This window comes from Notothenia rossii, assembly GCF_949606895.1.
Source record: "Notothenia rossii genome assembly, chromosome: 5".
In the NCBI taxonomy this organism is placed as follows: domain Eukaryota; kingdom Metazoa; phylum Chordata; class Actinopteri; order Perciformes; family Nototheniidae; genus Notothenia; species Notothenia rossii.
In genome coordinates, this window is record NC_136903.1 from 8002422 (window position 1) to 8021582 (window position 19161).

At 40.4% G+C, this 19161-nt stretch overlaps 1 protein-coding gene across 3 annotated transcripts in view; it reads right to left on the reverse strand.

Annotated features, from left to right (window-relative positions):
* The window catches only part of alkbh3 (alkB homolog 3, alpha-ketoglutarate dependent dioxygenase), a 39276-nt gene that overhangs the window by 13648 nt on the left and 6467 nt on the right, over window positions 1–19161 (reverse strand). Inside the window, exons 7-11 of one of the 3 annotated variants that reach the window (XM_079685461.1) lie at window positions 17279–17367; window positions 16572–16781; window positions 15686–15784; window positions 11631–11764; window positions 9667–9789 (exon numbers count right to left, since the gene is read on the reverse strand). In XM_079685461.1, the coding sequence (XP_079541587.1) occupies window positions 11639–11764; window positions 15686–15784; window positions 16572–16781; window positions 17279–17367 (524 nt within the window). In that variant the 3' untranslated portion in view covers window positions 9667–9789; window positions 11631–11638. Of the gene's footprint in view, window positions 1–9666; window positions 9790–10131; window positions 11765–15685; window positions 15785–16571; window positions 16782–17278; window positions 17368–19161 lie in introns of those variants that run through there. The other 2 variants (XM_079685460.1, XM_079685459.1) reach the window with 2 other exon arrangements.

The following is a 19161-nucleotide window of genomic DNA, read 5'->3' on the forward strand; positions in this document are numbered from 1 at the left end:
CATACACAGTGTACCCGCAACTCTTACAATCAAGTGCTATTTTATAAGTGTGTGGGGGGGGGTCCTCATCTCCTCTAGGGGGGTCCGGGGACATGCTCCCCCGGGAAGATATTTTTTTTTAAATATTGAAGTTAAATGCATCAACCTGGTGCACTTTGAGAGCAAAAATGAATTTATGGTAAACAGATTTTCTTTTTCTTTATGGATATTTTACAAATCACTCACCTTTTAAACTGTATTCTTGTTTCACTGTCATATAGTATTTCATAACTGTTTTTCATTTATTCTCATAAATGGTGACCAAAACGTATGAGACCCACTGAGATAACTAGACTAAAGTATCTAAACAGAGTCCCTTACCTCACTGAGCTGTAGTTAGCTCTCAGTCTGACAGGACAGAGCTCTCCCTCTCATTGTTTTAGAAACAGCTTTTAATATCCGTTAAGCTAACCAGATGCTAACAACAACAATGCAAATAGTGAGTTTGGTAGAAATATACTGTATAATAGTAAAGTTATTTAAGATGATGCCATATTTATTGAAGATTTTACATTATAAATATTCCCCAAAATTATTCAAAAGCATATTCTTCCAAACTCCTTGCTGTAGTATGACCACCAGGAGACTATTGATGTGTGTGGTGAGTTTGGTAGTAATAAGATGTATAATAGTGATTGAATATTATTGTATTCTCTTTTTTCGGAGTTGCACTTTGCAGACGGTCCCTGAGCAGAGCACTCGTTTCTTCTCCGGCTGCGGATAGAGAACAATCTAATGTGCCAAGCTCGGAGGACGGCGCGTATTGGCTTTTAAAAAAAAATCAAAATGTGATTGTAGTTCGTTGTCAACCTTACCACGGTACTTAGGATACGTCATTTGTGTCTGAATAACGTTTTCATGAGTTATTGATCCGTGAAATCAGAATCTTCCAATATCGTTCCAACTTTACTGAACTAAGCCAGAAGACCGTCTCATTTCGTAGACCGCTCGGTTTGCTGTTCCTTCACTTTATTTTTATATTTATATACATTTGTTTTGAACGAAAACTTAGCGTGAGGAAAGGCAAGTGCGGCGTGAGATATGGGTTAATTGCGTGACTCTCAAGCTCAATGCGTGAGTGTTGTCAGCCCTGCCTAACATAATAATGGTACAATGTAGTTGAATAAATTCCATAGTAGTTAATCAATCGAATAAAGAAAGAATTCCGGAGCACACGTGCACGTGCACGTGCACACGGAGCATTCCGTGGATTGTTCCTATCCGAATTGTGGCAATGTTTCGCGATACAATGAGGCATATTTCAATAGAATTGTGAGAGTAACTAGAGTAAATAACATGAACAAAGCACATAAGTCAATTTGTCCTCGACACCAAACGCATAGTCACGTCACTTCCGGTAAAAATAAGTCATGTGACTCGTCAACATGGCGCCGCCCACAGGGTTAATGTTATTTCGGTAATTAAATCAGCTTAAAATCACTGATAACGTCATCGTATACAAAAATTAAAAAAAAGACTGGCAGAGACTGGTCTTTTATCGGATGATAATTATTTAAAAATGCGTGTCATGAGGATTCCCTCCCTTTAACATCCCGATAGCAATGAATATCTTAAGTGCTTTGACAAAAAACCCATTAATGTCATCTGTGGAAGCCGTGGTACTGTAAAAAGCATGACCAATCATCTGAGCCGGCCCGTCACACAAAAAGAAGATTTTCTCATGCAGTTATATGTATGTGACTAATTCCTTTTTTGGACGTGACCCTGCACTGGAGAAACACTTTTTTTGGAACCGACAGGCAACATTATACAAAGTCATATTATAGAGACAGCAGTATAATTTGCCTGTCCATGGCTTTTTACCACAATCTAACAAATGCTAACTTGGTCAGTATTAGTTGGCTGGCTAAACAACTAAATTACCAAAACAATTAAAAACAAGAGAAATATAGTCACCATAATTCACAACTATATGCTCATTTCAATATGCAGTATTTGACTAACATCACTCGCTGTTGTAGTTTTTATAAAGACAGTTAGCTTTAGTTCTGTTTGAAAATACACGAGACAGCCACAGAGGTTAGTGTAAAGCAATAAGCTCGTCATTCCCTGGGTTGGCCTGGTTTCCCTGCTCTCCCTCTGAGGCTGAGTCAGGAAGACGCCATAGGGACAACTCGGTTATTTATAGACTGGGAGACTGGGAAGGATTCCCATCCCGGAACACAGGGTCTGTTTACGCTGAACAATCACATGCATACTCAATTAAGTTTTCAAGTGTCACACATGTAATGCGGTGTAACATAGAAAATAAAACGTTTTGCTCCGATTTGTATTCAGGAAAAGCATACATGTTCCTAATTCGCGTGAGTACTTGGCATCAGTATGCAATTGTTATGATCTAATCACAAATGGACAGCTTTAAGTAGAGAGGTGAATGCACTCGAGTAGCACTGAGGTTGCATTTGGATTGTGATCTGATTCCTCAGATCACATCAATAGGTGTTCCCCTGATTACAATTATTTTAAAAATGGTGCTCTGAGCTGCATATGGCCAGAAACGTTTATCAGGCGAATTTGTACTAGACCACATGGAAGGATGTCCTCTGCGTAGGTATTAGCCACCGCTCAGTTGTAGATCATATTTCAATTTAAGTCAATGCACAAAACCTGAAGACATGCAACTCTTTCCACATTTGCAAAGTGTCAAGTCTCTTTCAAATGTGGGGTTTTGATTGTTATTGATTTGTTTTGCAGTTTGTTCGATCTTGGGGTTGCACTATGCATCTTTTTCCACTCATTAATACACAGAGGATTAGGGTCAAACTGCTCTTTCAGGGGAGCTGTATACTTAGTCTTGATGGGAGGCTGCTTAGAGTTGATGTCTTCTCTTTACTAAGAGTGTTTCTCAATGTCGTGCTGAGGGGGCTGCAGCACCCCCATCTGCGAGGCTCCACTAGCACCCGCACCCCCAAACGCGTCACAGTTTTGCCGCTGAGAGAGTGTGTGTGTGTGTGTGTGAGGAGCTCCACGGATTGGTCCATTTGGGTATGGGCACGTCACTGTACCCAGGAAGAAAAACAGAAATGTCCAACGAGGCGTTCTGGGGCAGCATAGACAGGTCTTTTCTGTGTTAGAGTTTTACTCGCTACAGGGTGTACTTTGAGGGTTTCTGACTCTGCAGACCGTTTACATGCAGAAAAAGCTACATAACACACAAGGGGACGGGTAATAACCGGAAAAGCATGAAATGGGAACTTTAAGTATAATTGTGGCCAATGATCCAATAATAGGAGCATGCTTTCAGGGGACCAATTGCTGCGACCAAAATTGTCCTGCAAAAACTCTCTGTATTTAGTAATCATAGCACAGATACAAAGTATTCCCTCTGAATCGGCGTATCCACTGTTACCACATTAGTCGTGCATTACAATCAGCTGTTAAGTATCAGGATGCCACTCGTGACGTGTATGAGTGCGAGAGGTTACTGGCAGCCGCTTGAATCACACAGGAAAGACGTGACCTCACAGGTCAGGGGGCGGATCCCAAATCTGTGAGAGAGACCAACTGTGGCTGAATTTTTCATCAAATCCAAAATTAGAACAAGGCATTCAAGTACAAATATGAAGGATTGACACATACAAATGCTACTGCTTTTCACCAAAAAAGGAACAGGAAAGATTCATGCAAAGCTTGTTAGTTTGACCCCAGAACATTACTTTAAAAAATAAAACAGCAACAGCAGATATTCCAAATAGAGTGATATGTTTAATGTAGCAAAGCACACCTAATGTACAAAACAGGCTATCTTTGAAGGTTATATAAAGGCAAATGTGCTCAAAGGTAAACCTGTTTACTTCCAACTTGTACAAAAGGCTGAGAAGAGGACGGAGGATTGATGGCTGGAAGGGAGGAGGAAGAAAAGCTTGCAACTCTTTGTCCTAAGAAAAAATGTTATTATCAGCAATAGACTGATATGCATCTAAAGCCCAGCAGCTAAACGCAAGTCTAAACGCAAGTCTAAACATTTAGAGTTAGGTTGGACCAGAGAGAGGCTGCTGCAAGATGACCCAAGAGTAGCTTCCCAACAAATCAGTGTGACTTTAACTTCACAAAAGACACACACACACACACACACACACACACACACACACACACACACACACACACACACACACACACACACACACACACACACACACACACACACACACACACACACACACACACACACACACACACACACACACAGTGCCTTGTTGTTATTGTTGTGATACACTTTAGGGTTCAGCTCTACAAAGGAAGGCATGATTTCGCTGCAATAACCTAACCTGATGTATTACTGTTCCAACACCTGCAGCGTTTCCACAATAGAGCATGATTGGGACTGACACTCGCAGTAAAGTTGAAAACCTTCAGAGGAAAAAAACTTCAGTAATTGTTAATGCTTTTGAACTGTATAAAAGTGGCATTAAAAGTTCCCGACTGAAAGAAAAACAAGTGAACGTCCCCTAAAGTCATAACAATAACTCGGAAACAGCTATCAACGTGTTTGTTTTTTTTTGCACATCTTTGTAGCATCCATGTTGTTTCCACAAAGCTCATGTACACACCAAAGCGGAAAAAACGACTTTCCAATTAGAAAACGAGAGCATCAAAGGAGTACTTGAATACAGCCTTGACGGAAGACGTGCCGTTTTCATTTGATAGTATGTTTAACAAACTGTGCCATATTTAAGAATAGGCTAACACAGCTGGGGTATTAATTAAGAATAAATATGCAGGTCAATGTGTAGCTAATAATAACTTCATGTAACACTGTCACGGTCAGTGGTGGAGGAAATATTTTTGATCCTTTCAATGCTCATTTTTTAGTAGTAGTACTAAAAATGTAAATGTCCTGCATTGAAACCACGCAGCCTATCTAAAGCCCTGTAGTGAAACATGATATATTATTTCACGTTTCACTGTCTGCTGATGTTTGACCACAGACTGGCTGGAGATCAGGCAGTAAACAGAAGGACATGAATACTCTGGACCCCGGCCTAATCAGCTGTGATCCATACGGTGGCTCCAACAAAAGCCAAAAAGGAGTTAGCAACAACCACAGCTCCCGTAAATCCAAACCCAAATGTTTCCAGCTCTGCACAACAGGTGTGGGGATCTGAAACCAGCAAGCAGGGGCTAACACAGGAATGCAGGCAGCTTGTTAGCTAGCTATCGAGTCACACGCCAAGTTCCTTTCCAGGCAGAGTGGAAAACATCAACAAGACTGAGCTGGGGAAGTGCTGCAGATACAGGAAGACGGAGTCTAATTCTGAAACTGTAGCGGGAAACAAGTTGGCCCCATACAGATCAGATGTTTTGTTTGTTATTTAAGTAAGACTAAATGTGTGTTAGCATTTTGCACTTAGGCATTCTGCAGCTTTAATAGCAAATTCAACTTAAAAGGTCACCTATTATGCAAAATCCACTTCTCCATGTCTCTTCTACATCAACATGTGTCCCCTCTGCGTAAAGAGATTCGGAAAGTTTCAGGAAAAAAGATTCACTCTCTTTTTGTCCTGATCCATTTATATAAAAACCTGTCTGAAAATGAGCGGGTCAGATTTTGGCCACTTGATGTCATAACGATGTTTTGGCTTGTGTAACCATTAGCCAATCGCCACCCAAGGTACCCCCCCCCCCCCCCCTATTCACCTGAATCTCCTCCTAGAGCACCATTGAGTTCTTTGTAACCAAATCTCTCTCAGAGGGGCATGGGGAGGGGCTCCTTATTTTCATCTAAAGCAGGCATCCTCAAAGTCCGGACTCCGGTCCGGATCCGGACCGAACGACAACTGTCTCTGGACTCTGAGCGAAATTATACTTTTCATATGTATTATCTGTATTATCTGTGTTATTTTTGAGACAACGCAACGAGTCAAAATTCTCCGCTGTGTACAAACAGCGCTCTATCTGTCTGTCTGTCTGTGTGTGTCTGTGTGTGTCTGTCAACGCATTGGTCCAATCACATTCAGCATCCCGTCAGCGTTTTTTCCCCCCCACCAACACTCTGCGAATCAGAGGCACAGTAGGGCGGGTCTTCGCGGAATGCGGGTGGGAAAAATGTGTGTTTAAAAAAAAAAAAGTCAGAGCGAGAGTTAACAGCTCATCTAGTTGCATCTGTACTGTAGCTAGCAGCCTAGTTTCACCTACCGGGGACCCCGGGGCGGCATGGGGTGGCAACTGCCACCCTAAAAATAGGCCTTGCCACCCAGTTGGCAGCTTTGTTTTGAAAGAAAAGTTGTGGCTCATCGGACATTTATGAGAGAACGTCTCTAATGTCCGAGTGCAAGTGAATGCAGCACAAGACACACGTCTTGTAACGCACGTCAACCCATGGCGCGAGCGTTGAAATATGATTGGCGGCGATTTCATTTGAACGGTACGGCGCAAAACGAGAAGCATTCGGACCATAGACTGATTCGGACCTAAGTACTGAAGGAATGAGGTATTTGCGGTCTACAATGACAGAGAAGAGACTGTCAAGTTTGGCTGTACATTGAATCAATGGCTGTTCATTGAATCAAAACGCACTAAAGCTTTGGATCTTACTAATTTGGTGAGGCGTTTTGCTGAACAAAATGGTAATCGCGGCATTCAGCTGTAATAGACATGATGCTCTGCTCACGGGATGAGCATACAAAACTGTTAAGATGATGACCTTACGAGTTTTTTCTTTGTGGGGGTCTGCCCCCAAAAAACTGTTCTAAGTCCTGAGAAAGTCAAATAAGACGGTGTGTAAAACTACACTGCCCAGCCAAAAAAAAGTAACCACTTTTTTTTAACTAGGCCAGTAGGTAAGGACTTTCCACTGGATAATAACTGAAGTATAAAATAATGCATGACTGAAGTGATGGAGACCATGTTTGAAGGCAAACAAAAAGAGGAAATGACAGGTCAAATAAAGCAAATCCCCCTCTCAGATTCCACAGCAACCAGAAGAACATAAATACTGGCTGGTGATTTGATTAATCAGCTTTGTGATGGAATACAAAATGCACAGTGCATTTCCTTAGCTGTGGATGAGTCCACTGGCACCACTGACAATGCTCAGTTGCTGGTGTTTGTGAGTTTTTATGATGAGGCAAAGGGGGAGTTTGTTGAAGATGAGTTGGGCCTGACGAACCTCAGTGGACACACAAGGGGGCAAGACACTTATAAAGCAATGATGGGAATGCTGAATGAAAGAGGGTGCGGCTGCCTTTATTCATAACTGTGCAGCTCTGCGACTCTGAGGGATCAAGCACAGACGCAATAACAATGAAAACTGCTGCACACAGATTATTTTTGTTTTTGCAACCTCGTGTTAAGAATCTTGTTGCAATTGTTTAAAATGTTGAATGACCGTAATCATCGGACCTTTGTCTTATTAAAAACATTTTTTTGGACCTTTAACATTTGTATTTGAGTACCCCTGATCTAAAGTAACAGACACAGAATCAGCACTTTTGAAACAGGGCTGAAACAGAAGGGATTATGGGTAATGCTGCAATGATCCGTTTGGTGTTTGGAGCCAAACACTTCAGAGACATAAAAGAATAAACCAAACATTTCCATAAAAATAACTTAATGTTATTGTAAATTAAATGACAGTTAATATAAATAAACGGCATGCTGCAATAAAAAATATATGTTTTCAATCACTGTGTCTCGTTTGAGGAACAATTAAGGCTGTAGGTTCACAATTAACAACCAGATTTTAAAGTGCATGTTGGTTTTTTCTTCCTATTTCCACTTCAATTGTTCTGATTATGAGTCTCCACACCACTCCATTTACCAGAACAACCTGTATTAGTGAGCAGGTGCCAATTTGCAACAGAGCATTTTTCCCATAAAAGCAAAATCACTAGCCCAGAAGTCTTGAACATAAGGCGATGTCCCGAATCAAATTAAAATGTTCAGCACGGAGCGAATCAGTGGTGTGGCGTTCTCTTTCGGTACAAAATGTCCCAATCTGAGCCTCAGGAGGGCCAGCATCAAGGAGCCAGTGAACGTCGGGCACAGCGTGGCTCATTTCTCTCTTCCACTGCAACAACAAAGTACTACAACCTGTTACACAACCTGCTGCACACACTGCGGGTCGCCCTCATTAACGCACGCTCGCACACATGCCCCCATCACACTCACACGCTAACAAGCCGTTTGCTCAGTCCTAATGGCGGAGTGGGTGTTGGGTTTATGATTCTTATTGTCTGGAACTTCGGGAAAAGATTATGTTGGACACGTCAGACTTCAGAAGACCAAAGTAAGTCAGGTGATGATCAGGAAGTTGTTGCCATGGTAAGTGCTGAATGTACTCATGTCATTTACAAAGTCTTGTCAGTGTCAAGTGTACAAACAAGGTGTGTAAACTTACCAAGTTACTTAAATCTACCCTTTTGAGGTTTGAAATCGTATGGTTTGTGCCGTTAAGTCTCTATACTAACCTTTCCTGGTTCCAGACAATAATTGGTCATTGCAAAAGTAGATAATTCCTCCCATGTTGAACAAAAAAAAAGTGGGAATAGTACTAGGGTTGCAAGGTTTAAGTAAAGTATAACATTACATTGTTTTAATACAAATGAATTGATTGTGTCTGCTTATGATATAAGGCTTGTTTTCTATCTGCATATCTCATACAGCCTGAGCCAAAAGCTCCTATCCCATGGATAGTTTCCACCAGTATAGAGTACAGTTTGAGAAATGGAGCATTGGCCTAAAGAAACCCTTGATACCTAATCACTTAATATAATAACATAGAAGATATCATCAGGAGAGACGAGTGTGATCCTCAATTAAGAAAACAGAAAAGTTAATTATCTGCAAAATTCTGTAGTGTTTCCACACTGCGTACTGAATGACAGCCAATGATACAAAGGACCTGACCCAACACTGTCTTGACATCATGCATGTGTCTTTTTTAAGAGTGCATGCGTGTCTGAAAGTGAGTCCACATGTATATTTTGTCAGTATATTAGTTCACCTTAACATTAGATTACATTTAGCTGACGCTTTTATCCAAAGCGATTTACAATAAGTGCGTTCGACCAAGAAGATACAAACTTGAGGAAAACAGAATCATATAAGTTCATCAGGTTTCATAGAGCCAAACATTTCAAGTGCTACTCAACTGGCTTTAGATAATCCAGTCCTTTGTTAGTATATAAGTGCTTTGTTAGTAATTCTATCGCTCGAAGTGGAGTCCAAAGAGATGAGTTTTCAGTCTACCCCGGAAGATGTGTAAGCTTTCTGCTGTCCTGATTTCAATGGGGAGCTCATTCCACCATTTTGGAGCCAGGATAGCAAACCCACGTGTTTTTGCTGATGGGAACTTGGGTCCCCCTCGCAGTGCGGGTGCAGCGAGCTGTTTGGCAGAGCAGAGTGCACGTGCTGGGGTGTACGGTTTAACCATGTCCTGGATGTAGGAAGGGCCAGATCCATTCACAGCATGGTACGCAAGTACCAGTGTCTTGAAGTGGATTCTAGCAGTTACTGGAAGCCAGTGAAGTGAGCGGAAGAGCGGCGTGGTGTGGGAGAATTTAGGAAGGTTGAAGACGAGCCGCTGCATTCTGGATGAGCTGCAGAGGTCGGATGGCACATGCAGGCAGACCAGCCAGGAGGGAGTTGCAGTAGTCTAGGCGTGAGATGACGAAAGCCTGGACCAGAACCTGCGTCTCTTTCTGGGTCAGCTGGGGACGTATCCTCCTGATGTTGTAAAGAGTGTATTTGCAGCAGCGGGTTGCAACACCGTCTGTAAATATTTCTGCACTGTGGGACACGATTTAATTAAAAACAACATAATATATAATAATCAAAAAGTATTTTTCATTAAAACCTTTTCACAGGTTTTGTGTATAGTGACAATAAAACGCCTAGTCTTAAAGAGCCTTTCACTGACCCTTGTGTTTTGCAAACATTATGCTCAAATTGCTGTACATTTCCACGACAAACTTCCTTTCATAACACAATATGTCGCTTAAACTTGCCTGTGCCATATACAATTACAGAGATGCTAAGAAGTAGGGGTTTGAATTCAACATTATATATTAAACAATGTATGTTGAATTGACCAACATCTACTTTTTGGAATATAAGACACAATAGAAGAAATGTCAGAGAAGTAATGGTTTATTTCAAAACAGCAGCAACTAATAACCAGGAGGTGTTAAAGCAACACGTACCCCCTTCAAAATGTACTTTCCTGAGTTCCCATAACAATGTTCTATTGGAAAGGAACTTAATTAGCTTTCTTTATTACAATAGTTATTTAATGCTTGAACAAAATCCACATGGAACTTATCCAGAAAACAAAAAATACCTTACTGTACGTCAAACTGAAAATTATGAATGTGTGACTAAACGCTTCACATTTGAACTGGGTTGGTGACTTTGCCAAGAACACTAGTAGGTCCCGTTAATTTATCATGTTTATTTCAGGTTGTTCAAACCCCTTTATGGCTGTGGGATTCTTCTGTGCTTTTACTACAGTAGTTAACGTGTCACTAGGTTGATGGTAGTATATGCAAAGCCTTCTTTATTTATTTAAAAGGCATACACTACTGTAGGCATGCATTTGGACTGGTTATCCATTGTTCCATGTCTTTAAGTATACATCTCATACACATAGTATTCCTATACCATTATAAACTCACATTATATTTTGTATATTGTGTTCTCTTTAACATTATGACACTTTAAGATCATTTTCCTTTTCCTGCAGTGTATATTATTTGTTATCTTTTCATGTTTTAAATTGTGTATGAACTGAAAACTCAAGGATATTCTGATATTCTGTTGAAAATGCATGTTTTGCTACTTGAGAACTTGAACTTATGCCATCTTAAAACACTTGGGTTACCACCTTAGATTAACTCTAACAAATGTGCTTCTTTAAAATATACATGGAGTTACAGAAAACCTGAATCACCTCTTTGAGGGACAAACCGTGTTCAACAGTACAATTAACTCATTCCAGTCGTGATGGAGTTTTAATTGCCTTAAGTGGCCACTTTACTTGTTCCTTCCCTTTTAATGGCAACTATGTTCTCCGCCAAAAGCTCCTGAAGATAAACAAGGCAGGAAGTGTTTGACATTTGAGGTCAACAGTGACTTTCTGTGCAGTCAGTGGGACACTTTGTCAAAAGACATGAGCAAGTCATTTGGGTCCGAATTAAAGTCTGGCGAACTAACCAAAGATTTGATCAAATTGCTTAAACAGAAACAACCGTCTGTGCTGAACAAATAAATAAAGTTTTATGCAAAGCTGACATTTTATCCAGCCTGTAGACCTTCATTATCACCCATTTACCTGCTTAGCTTCCCTGAATACGCTCATATCTGATAAAGAAACATTGGTCACGACTGCAGTGTTATTAGAGTTCAATTATGCAAATCCTGTTTAAACTCTTAGTCATACTGTAACTCAGAAAAGTGTTTACAATGTGTTGATTCAAGCTCACTGAGAGGGACAGAGACGTTCACACACTACACCATCTCTCCACCCTTCATGAGATGCAAGTCTTGTTCACACTGCATCTGATCTAGAATTGTGAGGATCGGTATTTTAGCATTTAGAATAACTTCTAGACAGTTCCCTCAGCCTTTAGTACCTGGCTATCTATGGTAGGTTGGGTGTGAACCTCAGCTTGGTCCCCGGCCTGTGGCCCTCCGGCTCGGGGAAGATGGTTCTGAAGGTCAGGTTGATGCGCGGCCCTCGGTCGTGGTACTCTTTACCCACTTGATGCTGGTGGACACAGATAAAAGATGTGTTTTACTGACAATGTATGTGTTGGTCTTTCATTCAGAGAGATTGATATACAGTTAGGAGGTAGTGGCTTAGAACAAATTCATGTTGATACCCTTTTTCCTGTCCTATAACCAATCAATCAAATTGTATTCATATAGCCCATTATCGCAATTACACATTTCTCTCAGGGTTTTTTATATATATCGTCTCTTTGCCCTCTCTTATAGAACTAAGATGTTAATATCATATGTATATGGATGTCCTTTCCTTAAGCCATCTAAAAACATCTTCTAAATGTGGAGAAAAAAAAAATTCTATTCCCCTTACGAGAGACAAACATAGCCAACACGATTCAGTTGACTAAGCAATATTATGCTTTTTGTCTTTGTGGTTTTTACAAACAGAACTTTAGTTTTTATTGGTCAGCACCCTTTCAATATTTAAAATAAAATCTACAGTGCAACCCTATGCAAAAGGTTTAGTCTATTTATTCCAGTTTGAAATACTTAACATCTTAAGTCACCACTCAATGTGGAATACACCTTAAGGACAGTAGTGGACAGATTGTTAGAGCTGATACATCGAATTGGAGAAAGCCTTGTTTCTCCCATTAGTTCAGATCCAGTTATTTTGACTATTCGACTGATGCTGATAATGTTCTCATGGGCTGTTTGCTTCTGTGGACCCAACCTGTGAGTAGCTGAAGAATAATGGGTCAGGTCATTTGTTTCCTCAGCAGAGAATGAGACCCGTGCAGATGTCTCGTGGACTTTGGTTCAGTAGGCATCAAATGAACATTTCATACCAAAGGGTTTGTATGAGACACAAATACAGACTTTACTTTGTTCATCTGGGAAATCTGATATTGTCTCGACATGAAAACATAACTCAATTAAAAGCATTCAAATAAATATGTATTTTTTGTCCAAAAATATATTCTTATCTGCGTAGATAGCGTTGATCCAGAGGAACATTTAGACATCACATCGATTATATAAAAAGCTTATTCACACAAGAATCAAAACATAACAGTAAGATAACCCCACAAACACGTCACTATAATAACGTGTGTGCTAGTGGAAGCAATTCAAATGTAAGGTGATTCAATTGGGAATAATGACATCTGTGCGCAATATAGAACATTCAATGACACATTTGAACAAACAAACACAGTAAAAGTAAAGTGAGATAGCAAGCTGCTGGTGTCATCACACAAAACAAAGACTAATGCATGAAATGGAGATTTAAAAAAAAAGAAGAGATTTGAGGAACCAAGGAATTAAGAAGATTAGTCTTTTTTAGGACTTTCCTAAACAGAAGCATTTTTAAGCCAACCTCTGCACTCTATACACATTGATATGATGATATGAGTATAGAGTGCAGAGGTTGGCTTAAACTGGTTGATACCAGAACATGTGAAAAGAAGACTGTGTAAAAAGATTTAAGTCCCCAAAGGTATAGTAATGCTAGGCCACACACACACACACACACACACACACACACACACACACACACACACACACACACACACACACACACACACACACACACACACACACACACACACACACACACACACACACACACACACACACACACACACACACACACACACACACACACACACACACACACACACACACACACACACACACACACACACACACACACACACACACACACACACACACACACACACACACACACACACACACACACACACACACACACACACGAAAGGTTTGCTTTCCCACAACAGAGTCAAAGGAAAGAGTTTGGAAGAAGTAACCTCTGTATCCCTTTCTAACAAATGAAGCACTTCAGCAGGATTGGCATGTTTAGTTAAATATTTAGCACACATCCAACCCTCTCCAGGAGCTTTTATTAGGCAGAGCAGGGCTGCTGTGTCAGAGGAAGAATTAATGGACGTGATCTTCTTTCTCTGGCCGGATCTTGAAAGGAGAGATGAAACCTTTGTTTCTTTGGAGGTGTCGCCATAAAACACCTGTGACCTTCTCCCTTTTTGATTTGAAAGCTCCAACCTCTTTCACGGTCTCTGTAGTTTTCCCTTTATTTAGTCCCCCTTGTTCCCTTTTTACCATCTTACTCCTTTTTTCTTAAGTTTCTTTTTCAGCATTGACTTTATTATCTCATTAGAGCTTGGAGATAAACAGGAAAGCCAGGGACAAGAGGGAGCTGAAGACACGCAGCGATTTCCCGCCGGCTGGATATTGACCCCTAACCTCTGTGATAAGGTCTCTGGTTTCCTACATGGTGCAGCCAAACTGCTTTCTGTTTTCGCTTAATTGTTGGCGTGACCAGCTAGATTTTAACACAACATATTGATAAAGGATTGTCTCAAATATAGAAAGTCAAAACTATGATCACGTTTCTTGTAGTATTCTTTTAAATTAATTTTTTTTTTTTAAACGTAGAATGTGGGTAATGTGAAACTGAGAGACACATAATGTTTTTATTTTTGTTCTGGTGGTGTTTTTTGAGGCGCGATTATGCTTTTGGGGGTTTTCCCTTCCCTCAATTGTGTTCTATAGGTTTCTGTGCATGTGAACAGTCCGCAAAGGCAGTGTGAGAATACATTATTAAAGCATGTGAAAATGTCACAGTAGTATAGGAGCCTTCATCTAATCTTTTAAACGGTGAAAACACAAAATCAATATTAAATTAAATCTATATAATATAACTAAGTGTCACCATCAACTCCAATGATTTTATTTTCAACAGAAACCAGCTACTCTCTCGTGCTCTCTGTAACACAGAAAGACTTTTCCCTTCATGCACTCTTATCAACCTGGCAGCTATGTCTGATTGTAAAACAAATGTCATCATGCTGAAGCTCTGTTCTACTTGCTTCATCCATCTTTCTGCCTGTCGTTCAGAGGAGGAACACGAGAGCCGTAAACACAGGTCTACTCTCTCACATGTGTTAAGGCAATGCACTCGATCGATCACACACACACACACACACACACACACACACACACACACACACACACACACACACACACACACACACACACACACACACACACACACACACACACACACACACACACACACACACACACACACACACACACACACACACACACACACACACACACACACACACACACACACACACACACACACACACACACACACACACACACACACACACACACACACACACACACACACACACACACACACACACACACACACACACACACACACACACACACACACACACACGACCTTTCAGGGACGACTGTTGAATCTGTAAATCTCTAAAGTTACACGAGATAATGTAAATTTACTTTTTTTAGTCTAACATTTATCTCTGTTCAGCAAAGAAGATAAAAGTGTTACTTAAATAAATAATTAACTTTCCAAAGTTAAATGTTGTTGTTATTATTTACTAGGGATTCTATCGTGGTCAATAGGAAAGTCTTTTTTGCCAACAATCTAGATGTTTAGAACCTGTCTATGTGGTGTGTAAGACCAAAAATAAAAGTTCTGCAAAACATTTTGACAACTGCATATTTGTGTTCATATTTTTGGCATACTAAAAACCATCATAGGAGAAATACCATTTTCATTATCTTTCCTTTTAGCAACATATACAGTAGGTACTAGAGTCCTGGTACTAGGATGGGTTAAAAGCAGAGAACACATTTCACTGTGTGTGCTGTGTGCTCTGCATGTGCGACCATTAAAGAGGGCTTCATCCCTTCAATTCTATCTATCTATCGAGAAGTTGAAAGTTGAAAAAGAAAAAGCAAGCGGAAAAAAACCCAACAAAACAAGTTACACCCCTTTTAAAGAGGTCTTCTATTCTGATCCACCCCCGTGTCCAGTGGCTTCTATAAGAGGCCATTTTGCCTGTATTGGCCCTTGCATTTGATTGGTGGAGCCTACCTGCCAATCATCTTGTGTGGCTTCGTCCATCAGCAGCAGCGTCCCGTGACTCAGAGGAACCCGAATCCTCTCCACATAGGTGTAGTCACCATTCTCCTCCTAACACATGAAACATCAAGAGTTTATTAACACACACATTTTGGTACAATGTACGGTCCCATTGCTAAAAACACATGGTAATGCACAAAGGACGAACAAACAGCTCATTTGAAGTCTCATCCTCACAACTAAATGTTACTACAACTCTTCTACATCTCGACTAAAGAAAGCCTGTCTCCTGAGAAGTGTATACTTTAACTCTAAAAATAACAGACAACTTTTAAACACAGGAATATAAATCCTGCGCTGAGTGTAAACACAATACCTGTCTTAAGCCTTTCTTTGTGTGTCCAGTTTTTTCAGTACCTCACATTGGAAGCTGTTTTACACTCTGTAACCCTTGGTCATTTATTTTGTTTTTTAAAAGCTTTGCACAACAGTTATAGCACGCAGTAGAAGCAGTGGATACTCTCTTTGTCTATAAGTAAAGTGTTACCACTATACTAACTCTACAAACAGCAAAAGGTCAAAAAGAGTGTCAGCAGGATTTACAATGCCAAACACTAGTATTCGTTATTTTTATTTTACCTATATTTAACCAGGACAGGTCTCATTGAGATTAAAAATCTATTTTTCAAGAGAGTCCTGGAGTATTATATGAGACCTCGTTAATGAATACTGGTAGTTAGATGAGGAAAACACCGAACAATCATACAAGGAAGTGTGAGAGCAGCATAGTTAAAGTATTCCAAGACTTTCAGTGTTCAGAAGCAAAACAAAACAACAACTACTTCTTAGTCCTAGAGTAAGAATGGACACCATTGTTGTCAGTCTGCCATCATCTCACCGGTGCAGGCTGTTTGCGGAGGCTGAACACTCGCGTGTCACCCAGACTGAGAGAGGCGATGGTGGGCTTGTTGCCAAGCGAGGCCTCGTCGTCACTGTGCCAGCCGATGCTGTCGTGGCAGTTCCGATACAAGTTACAGAGCAGAGAGTTGAAGCTGCAGCCGCTCGCCTGCTGCACGGCGCCGCGCAGCGTCAACAGCAAGGGGTGCCACTGAGGGGGGGGAGAAGGGAAATACAAGACAGTTCAGAAGATAATTTAGAAGGAAAAAGAGGGAAATAATGAAAATAAACTAACAAATAAAATTAAAAATACAGTGAAAAAAATGACATTAGAGAATAAAAAACCAAACAAGGAAAAAATAATTATGCCGGAACTGTCGAAAAAAGTGAAAAAAACGACGGTCGAAAAAAGGGAAGAAAACGACAATCGAAAAATGTAAAAAAAAAAAAAAACGACAAGTCCGGAACTGTCAAAAAAAGTGAAAAATATGACAGTAGAAAAAAGTGAAAAAAACGACAGTCTGAAAAATAGAAAAAAAAACGACCAGTCCGGAACTGTCGAAAAAAGTGTAAAAAAACGACAAGTCCAGAACTGTCGAAAAAGGTGATTAAAAAGACAGTCGAAAAAGTGAAGAAATAAAAAAATAAAATGAATAATTAAATGAATGCTTGTTTTGGAGCCTTGGAGGTGAAATTAGTTCATCCTACCTGTGTGTTAGCGTCCATGGTGGAGCGAGCGTACGTGTACGGCAACTCTCCGAACCAGCAGGTCAGCCTGGGCTCCTCGTACCCCTCACCTGGAACAACACACACACACACACACACATTTTAGTCAGTACTCAAAAGTATCATTGCTTGACATTAAAGTCATCTTCTCTTAAAGGTGATATCTCAAGATTAAAATGGTTGAAATGTATCTACTGATGAATTTACAAAAGGACTAGCAGGTGGTATGCATGTTAAGTTCCAACTTCATTGTCATGCAGTGTTTCCCCTAGGATGGAGTCATAGCAGCGGTGCTAAGGCACGTGGGCCCAGCATAACGTGAGCACGGAATTTTTTAGTGTGTGCGCGTGCGAAGTGCGCCCCGCCAATTTGTTTCTATGTGTCTTCCAGCACAAGAAAGGCTCTTGAGGCCTAGTACCAGGGCCGGTTCTAGACAATTTGCTGCCCTAGGCGAGATTTTATATATAAAGAATAAATGAAAAATCTTTACAAAAGACAAATACACTACAAAAACAGAAACTTATTGACATAGGTAGTATACGTCAAAATGGCTTCAAATGTATTCAGTATTGTATGAACATGTTTTAATTGGGGGGTGGACATCACCTCCTCTAGGGGGGTTCGGGGGTATTAAAGTCAAATGCTTCAATCTGGTGCACTTTGAGCACACAATTGCTAGAGACCTGATCTAGGAAGCACAACTCTAAAAACACCCATATGAAAAAGATCAGTTTACATTTTAATAATCAAATAAGTATATGAACATAACCAATAACCTACCATAGCCAATAACAAATAAATGTAGCTTATTTTATTTTTGTTGTTCATTCATATCTTATTTTACCTAGTTAACATTTATTTATTCGTGCATATTTGTGTATCTCTACAACCTTAAACGATATTTTTGGTTTACTATCCTATAGTATACATTGGAATGATTTAAAACCTGTTTTATTTTTTTGTGTTTACATAATTTGTGGTCAAAACGTTTGAGACCCACTGAGATAACTTAGACTAAAATTAACTATCTAAACACTCAGAGAGTCCTTAACCTCACTGAGCCTCTCAGTCTGACAGGAGAGCTCTCCTCCACCCTGGTTGTAGAAACATCTACTTCTTATATCCGGTGTGCCCTCTCTCTCTCTCTCTTGCTCTTGCTCTCTCGCTCCCACGCTCGCACTTTGGCTGTGAGCTGCGGGCACCTGATAAGCCAACATCCCCCACTTTCATCACTTACACCGCCCATCGTACAGGGCAAATGAAAAGTGTAACCGGGGTGAAAAGGCTGTTACATTTACTTCATTATGAATATTGTTACATCAAGGCCGAAAATTAGGACGAGCGCCAACGTTCAAAAATGTTTTTTCCCCTACCACAGCTACCAGCGCAGCGCTCCCCAGATCTGGCGCCCTAGGCGACCGCCTATGTCCCCTGTGCCAAAAATCGGACCTGCCAGTACATAGAGTGGCAATGTCTCAAGATTTAGCTATCTGCGCCGACACTATTTGTATATAGGGGAAACACTGTCGTGTGTATTTAAATACAATGAAATGCTTGTGCTTTTCTGTCTTACACAAGAGGCATGCATCCTCGACAATGAGAAAGGGAAACTGACACACCATTTGAAGTACATACAATGAATAACATCAACAGAGTGCAGCGTGTATCTATGCATAAAAATACTAACAATGTTTTGGGCTTTCTTTTTACAGCGTTTGGTGCAATTGTTATGAAGTTGTGCCAATTACTTCCCTGCTGTCTGTACTCTGAAGCAGTCTGAGGTGTATGCCAAATAATTTACACTTTACACTTTCAGCAGATGACCCACTGATAAATATAAGAGCGTGATTTTGTCTGGTCTTTCC